The following is a 7,696-nucleotide window of genomic DNA, read 5'->3' as shown; positions in this document are numbered from 1 at the left end:
GTACTGATCATGTAGTACTTGGATGACATTGTGATTTGCTGCCAGAGATTGTAACCAATTTTGACCCAAGCAGTTGTAATTATCTTTTCATCCTCCTTTCTCTTCCGCACAACTTCTGAGATCCAAGTTAAAATGAAGTTTACATGTAAGGATCCCTTTAGGAATCTGACATTAGGTGGATGGTATAAAATGCACAGATTAATAATTTTATTTTTTAAAGTCATAAACCCTATTTCTAAGTAAAACCTGGGCATGTAGCATTGTGTATTTATTCTTTGTTGCTGGATGGAAACACAAAGGCATTACATAGAATCATAGAAGATAGGAGCAGGAGGAGGTCATTCGGCCCTTTGAGCCTGCTCCGCCATTCTTCACGATCATGGCTGATTGTCCAACTCAATAGCCTAATCCTGCTTTCTTCCCATAACCTGTGATCCCATTCGTTCCCCCCAAGTGCTATATCTAGTTGCCTGTTGAATAAATTCAATGTTTTGGCATCAACTCCTTCCTGTGGTAATGAATTCCACGGGCTCACCACTGTTTTGGGTGAAGAAATGACCCCTCATCTCCATCCTAAATCATCTACCCCGAAACCTCATACTGTGACCCCTGGTTCTGGACACACCCACCGTTGGGAACATCCTACCTGCATCTACCCTGTCCAGTCCCGTTAGAATTTTATAAGTCTCTGTGAGATTCCATCCCCTCTTCATTTGTCTAAACTCAGCAAGATCAATCCCAACCTGATCAATCTCTCCTCGTACGTCAGACACTCTATCCCCGGAATCAGTCTGGTGAACCTTCGCTGTACTCCCTTGAGTGCAAGAGCATCCTTCCTCAGTATTCTAGGTGTGGTCTCACCAAGGCCCTGTACAACTGCAACAACTAAAGGAAGGATATGGAGGCTTTGGAGAGGGTGCAAAAGAAGTTTACCAGGATGTTGCCTGGATTGGAAGTGTATTAGCTACATATATTTCCCTGCAAGGACCACCACTCCTTCCTCCTGTGGCTTTGTATCCAAATATGAAACTATGTGCAAAAGAAAGAAACCTTTCTTCATTCTTCCTATGAGCATTTTCACCATCATTTCCTTCCCCTTTCTCCAGCCCATCACTGAAACCTTACGAAATACAAACTGAGATACCTTGCTCCAAAAATAAACTGACTGCCCAAGGCAGAGCATGCTATTTAGCAGCAGTGTTTTTAAATGGGATGTTCAGTACCAAATATCTTAATAGGTTATGTTCATTTCCAGCAGAATTTCTGTATGGAAGGTGCTAATTAGAAGAACAAAGTTATGCTAGAATATATGTCTGGTCAAGCATCCAAAGATAAGAGCTCACTCTTGTCCTTACAGGTGGATATGGAAGCATTCCTAACACTAACTGATGGTGATTTGAAGGAGTTGGGTGTAAAGACGGATGGTTCAAGGCAACAGATCTTGGCTGCAATCTCAGAGTTGAATGCTGGAAAGGTATGGATAGAAATAACTTTAGTATACTGGTGAAAAGAATTCTGGTCACTAAAATTTGATTAGTTTGTTTCTCAAATTTTTTTTTATAGAATCCCTACAGTGTGGAAACAGGCCTTTCGGCCCAACAAGTCCACACCGAGCCATCCTCTTATAACCCACCTAATCTCCACATCCCTGAACACTATGGGCAATTTAGCATGGCCAATCCACCTAGCCTGCACATCTTTGGACTGAGAGTTATTCAAGAAATAGTCCAAACAGTAATGTGCCATTAACACAGTGCAAGGAAATTTAAATTAAACTCATGTAAATGCTTCATTGTAGTCTTCTCTCAAGTGTATTGTCCAAATTAAAATTCTTTACAAGACTCTGATAGCATGATAATTGTTGTTACAACCAGGAGGGGAGGAGTGATAGGCTTCCCTCTTTTTGAACGCCCTCTCAGTCAGTCACAATAAGTAATTTCATTTCTTTTTTAGCACATAACCATCAGGCTTCAATTAAATCCAGTTAACGATATCAAAAATGAAGAGAACCAATTCCAAGGTTTTGAACAAAGAAAAGGTTTCATTTTTTTATCTATTAATCCCAAGGAAAAAATAACACGCCTGACCTAAATGCTCAACGCAGATTATAAGGTTGCAAAGATGAATAGGGATGCACACACAGTTGCATGTTACTATTTTGAAGCCCTTGAGTTGTAAGCATGAAGCTTGAGAACCACCAGATTAACTGTTGTCCTGTTTCTCTAGCAGTGGCAGGGATTTTGGATAACCTTTGATTTCTCGGTGAATGGTGATTTCTCCAAGTGGCTTTTTCACTGGGTGCTGACTTTTGAGATCGAGTGTACCGCAGTTCTTTGTGTTTCCTTGTCTCTGTGCTGCTGTCCTTTTAGAAGTATTTTTAGTTCTAGAAGGACACTGGTATTAGAATCAGATGACAGAATTGAATATTGATAGTCCATTTTGACTTAGTTGTCACGCTGTTATAATCAAACCAAGGGTGAAAAGCTTGGTTTCCATGATTAATGTATTTTCAACTATCATGTGAGTTATAGCCATGACGAAGCTACTACCTATTCAAACAGATTCCTCTTTACCCATTTCATGTGTCCAGAAACTTTTTGTGCATTCTTAAAGCATCCTGTCTTTGATGGGAGATCTTGAATATGACACAAACGTTGAAAAGAAATTCTTTCTCTCCAGACCCTTTGGTTGTGAAATAATGACACTTTGATTGTTAACCTATGATTGGCATTGCAAAGGATCAGATGGTGCATTATCAGTTTTTTGTTCCCTTTTATTCGTTCCACTAAACCTCTGACATTCACAACAATTGGTATTTAAATACTGTTTTTAATGTAGTAAGACCTCTCAAAGATGTTCATTAAAGTGTTATAAAGCAAACATTCCACAGACCCACACAGAATTCATAGATTCTCTACAGTGTGGAAGCAGACTATTTGGCCCATCAAGTCCACACTGGCCCTCCGAAGAGCATCCCACTCGAGATCCTCCTCAGTACCCTTTCCCTGTAATCCTGCATTTCCCACGGTTAATCCATCTAGCCTGGATACTATGGGCAATTTAGCATGGCTAATCCACCTAAATTGCCCAATCTTTGGATTGTGGGAGGAAACCAGAGCACCCAGAGGAAATCCACGCGGAAATGGGGAGAATGTACCAACTCCACACAGACAGTTGCCGGAGGCTGGAATTGAACCCAGGTCCCTGGCGCTGTGAGACAGCACTGCTAACCACTGAGCCACTTGGGCAAAGACTTATTAAATGTGAGACATGAGGAGGACTACAGAGGAAGGAAAAGAGGCTTAGAGCAGGAATTTCAGAACTTAATACCTAGGCAACTGAAGGCACAGCCACAGCCACAGCCACAAGAACTGTAGCAATTAAAATCTGGGATGTTCAAGGCTAGAATTAAAAGATTGCAGACATTTTAGTTTGCCAGTGGTATGAACGAGTTGCAGATAGGGAGAGTTGAGGCAGTGGAAGAATTTGATATTTCTGACTGCACCGCTGTCAAATATCTGTATCAAATTGCAGCTGGATCCAATAGAAAAGTGTAATTCTTTGACTGCTGCGTCTCAATGTTCAGCCTCTGTGCTCCAAAAGTAATACAGTCATATACAGCTGCAAACATTCTACACAATCCTATTTGATTTTGATGTTGTGAAACTTCTTTTTTTGGTGTTTGGCAGTGTCTAACTTCCATTCCACTTTATAGTTTAAAAAGGAAAAATGTGGTCCCTCACTGATCGTGGGCAGGATGGGTTGATACAGAGAAGCTAATATGCAGGTGAAAATGAGCAATCTTAGTGATGGTGGTGATATGTAATTGGAATTTCTATCTCTGGGTAAAATATTGCCAGTCTAGTTTATTTTCAATGAATTGTGAATTGAAAGAGCCAATCCTGGATATCTGATACTGTAGTGATTCTGGAAGAGTAGAGAGAGCTGATGGAAAGGGAAACCTAAATGTTTTCAGATGATGCTACTGAGGGGCAGCATGCACATGGGAAACGAGAGAGTTGAAGATAGATTCTTAGGCACATTAGAGGTAACGGATCAGGAAAAGAAACCATTGTAGGTGGTACTGTGACTGATTACAGAGATGAGAGTTGGTCAGTATGAATGTAATTCCTCCCCTTTGGACATGGAGAAACACTAGGCTGGTGCTGTGGCCAACCATGTCAAGGGCTGTGGACAAGTGAGGAATATCGAGCAGAGTGACATCCTTATCTGATAGTGACCTCATGATGTGATTAAGCGTGGTGGGACATTTGACGTTCTAATACAGCTATGTAGTGGAGCTGTATATTTAAACCGACCATCATAATGAAAGAATTAAAGAGCTTACTTGTATTTGTACTTCAGTGACTACATTCTAATATTCCAGAAGTTAGGTTTTTTTAAAATAACTATTAGTATCACTTTTAATTAAGTGAAGAAAATTAAAACTATTTTCTCTATGCTGTTGGCCTATGTAGAGGGGTACCCTTTATCAGAGTTGCCAGCTGTCTTTTTAAACTTTCTTTCAGGATGTGTTCCCAGCAGCCAAATTGAGAATTGACGTGCACAAGCTGCAACTCTGGGTCTAGTATCTTCTCTAAATTTGTCATTGCTAATGCTAACATCTCTCTGAAATATTGTGAATTTGAATGTGATCCTTTAATTTTAGTTGCCTTTTTGTTTTTAGTGACTGATTGCAGGCTTGTGCTAGTGTTTGTAGGCTGATATAGTACTTCATGGTTGGACCAATGTTTATATAGTGTAAGCTGATTATTTACATGGTAAAGGAAGAAAGTACTCTACTCAATCCATGGAATTTCACCTTGACCTAGATCCAACGGAAATGTATCATAGTAAATGGTAACCTGTATTAATAATCCCTATATTAGTGAATTTCTGACAGTATTGCCAATGGTACCACTTATCCATTTTGTTCTTTAAGCCACCTGCTTGTACAGGCTTTCATTCTTTGCCTTGTAAACAGTGATGTAACAGATATAATACTGCTTTTCTCAGCTAAATGTGGAGTTTTCTTTTAAATACAGGGACGTGAGAGGCAGATTCTACAGGAAACTATTCATAACTTCCATTCATCTTTTGGAAGTAGTGCAAGCAATTCTCGTCAGAATTTTTTGCAATGTAAGTTTTCATTCTGAATAGTGAGCTTTGAGTTAATTACAGGTGATGCCTCAAGTCCACAGAAATTCATAATATTATGGATTCACGAGCTCAAGTTTTCAAAATGCATGTTGTCTAATCTTGGCTAGGGTCCTGATTTGTCATGACCCTTATTATCATCTACCTGAAAATCTTCTGCATTTCTGCTTTAGTTGAACTTTGTCTACCTAAATGAAAAAGTGACATAAACAACATTGTTTGTGGCGTGTTGAAATATTTATAACTTTTTCATTGCTTCAGCAGTCTTGATAGAATATAGTAGGCAGCTGGATGCAGCCAGAACCACCTAAAGTACATAGGTAATCTCGTGTAGCAAAATTGCTTGATTTTCTAAAGTCACAGCTAACCCCTGGCATCTTTTCCTGCTGTAAACTATCTTGTGAAACCATTCTATTCTAGCAAATTTAGAATCTCATTGATTTCTTTGTCTCAGATGTGAGACATTTGATCAACTTTCTCTGCCACTTCCCTGAAATCCCTTTCTGTTCTAGTCTTCAGCAGGCGTCATCCTGTCTCTTATGTCCACTCTGAACTTGTCTTGTCCTAAGAGGTCTGCCTTCTGCTCCCTCAATTTGATCCTATTAAACTGCTGACCACTGAACTTCCCTTCCTGGCTTCCCCGTTAGCTGGTGTTATTTAATGGTTCCCTCTATTCAGACATTGTACCTCTGTCCTTTACATTTGCCTGATCTCCCACTACACTTGACAATACTGCAAGCAGTTTTACTTCTCTTCTAGAATAGCTTCATGACATGGTGATACACTACAGGAAAAACATCCAATAGTAGTTCAGTTAATTCAAAGTAAATCATAAGTTTAAAAAGGTACTAATATCCTCCACTCAAGTCTTAGCAAACACGCTTAACTGTTCCTCTGTGGAATGCAATGTGACATGTTTCTCTTTTAGGGTGCTGTAGATTCCTGGCATTGTCAAACAATTGCAGCATTACAGTAAACAGAGAGCAACTGTTAAATCTCAACTTTATTTTTGTTTGAAAACCTGGTTTTGATTTTAAATTGGTTTTGAACAGGAAACACATTTTACTGGTATATCATCAAATAGAACCAAGTTGTGGATACCTTTCATTTGTAGGGCTTTTCTTAATTTATCTAGTCCACTACCCTAATGGTGGGGCACCAACCCAATGCCCCTACAGCATAGATTGAGAAATTAATTGCTATTTCACTTAATGTAACATGTACAGATATTAATTCAAGGTAAAAATGAAGTACACTAGAAAGAATTGCTATTTAAACATAATTCAATAAGTGAGAGGCATTGCTACAATCGAATATTAGCTCACTATAGGAGAGCTGACTGGAACAGTTGCTGGTTAAGAAATGTGTTCTGCTGCTCCAATGCTGTTTACAATTCTCAAAATTTAGTTGATTTTGATGATCACTACTTATGTAGCCACCCTTGTTATCAACTAATACACTGATAAATACAGAGTGTGGTAGAATATTCTTGTAATACAGCATTTAGTTGGCTGACTGAAAACACCTTCAGTGTGACTCATTTAATAAAACAATTTGCATTAAAACCATACCTTTAGTATAGAATCCTACAATCCTTCAGAGACATAAATAAAAAGCTAGTCACCATTTTTTTGTTTCCAAACCTTAGAGTTGAGATGGGAACATTGTTAAAGATTCAGAACACAAGGAGGAAATGCATTCAATTTTTTGAAAGCGTACTCTACTCCACTGGCCCGGCAGATTTCTCCAAGTATTTACCAGATTCTGACTGTATTCCAGTTTCCACCTCTGTGCTGATTATGTGTTATGATGAATTGGAACCCTGAAGTACTGTGAACATCTTTAACTCTTAAACAGTCTGGAATTAAGAGTGAATAACTGCAGGTGCAAAAAAAAAATTAGGACCATTGTGATGTAGCACCTAAAGGTGTCAATGAAACTTCAAACACATTGGTCCCATAATAAATTGGGAATCTTAGCCAGTATCTGGTCATAATAGCATACAGCTCACTTCACCCTACAAATAACTCCCTGCAAAATGAAATTTGGATAAACATTGAGATTTGTGGCACACACGAAGATACTATAGAGGCAGCATCCTAGAGCTGTACCATTGGATTACTTTTTTTTGTCACAATGACCAATACTACCTGTGCTGATTGGGATGGCAACCTAGATTGCTTCTATGGACTTTTGAATTGTCTAGTCTAATAAGTTTCCAATATTAGTTAATGTTATTGGTGATTTGTATGGAATTTAATGCAGTCAACTAAAATACATTTAATTTCCACAGCTCCTCCTGCGTGGGTTAGACCAGTTGTAACATCCGATAAGAGATGACCTTTAATTGGATGGACTGTTGGGAGAAGGATGATTTTCTGCAAAAGCATGCGTAAACTAATTTTAAATCTCAGCATTTTGGTGCACATTCACTGCAGCAATGACTGTGGTTGCAGATGATATGTAAGCCTTAAAAATTACCACTTCACACCAAGGACTTATGAAAAAATCTCATAACAGCTGTCTGATCATACTGGAC

At 38.9% G+C, this 7,696-nt stretch overlaps 1 protein-coding gene across 1 annotated transcript in view; it reads left to right on the top strand.

Annotated features, from left to right (window-relative positions):
- LOC109913500 (ankyrin repeat and SAM domain-containing protein 6) overlaps positions 1-7,690 on the top strand; it is a 51,554-nt gene extending 43,864 nt beyond the window's left edge. The window contains exons 13-15 of the mRNA XM_048613256.1: positions 1,358-1,474; positions 5,046-5,139; positions 7,451-7,690. Coding sequence (XP_048469213.1) covers positions 1,358-1,474; positions 5,046-5,139; positions 7,451-7,497 — 258 coding nt within the window. The 3' untranslated portion in view covers positions 7,498-7,690. The remainder of the gene's footprint in view (positions 1-1,357; positions 1,475-5,045; positions 5,140-7,450) is intronic.
- Positions 7,691-7,696: the final 6 nt, after the last annotated feature.

Source organism: Rhincodon typus, chromosome 2 (assembly GCF_021869965.1).
Source record: "Rhincodon typus isolate 14 chromosome 2, sRhiTyp1.1, whole genome shotgun sequence".
Classification (NCBI taxonomy): Eukaryota; Metazoa; Chordata; class Chondrichthyes; order Orectolobiformes; family Rhincodontidae; genus Rhincodon; species Rhincodon typus.
Note: the sequence above shows the minus strand (reverse complement) of the source record. Positions and strands in the feature narration are given on the sequence as shown.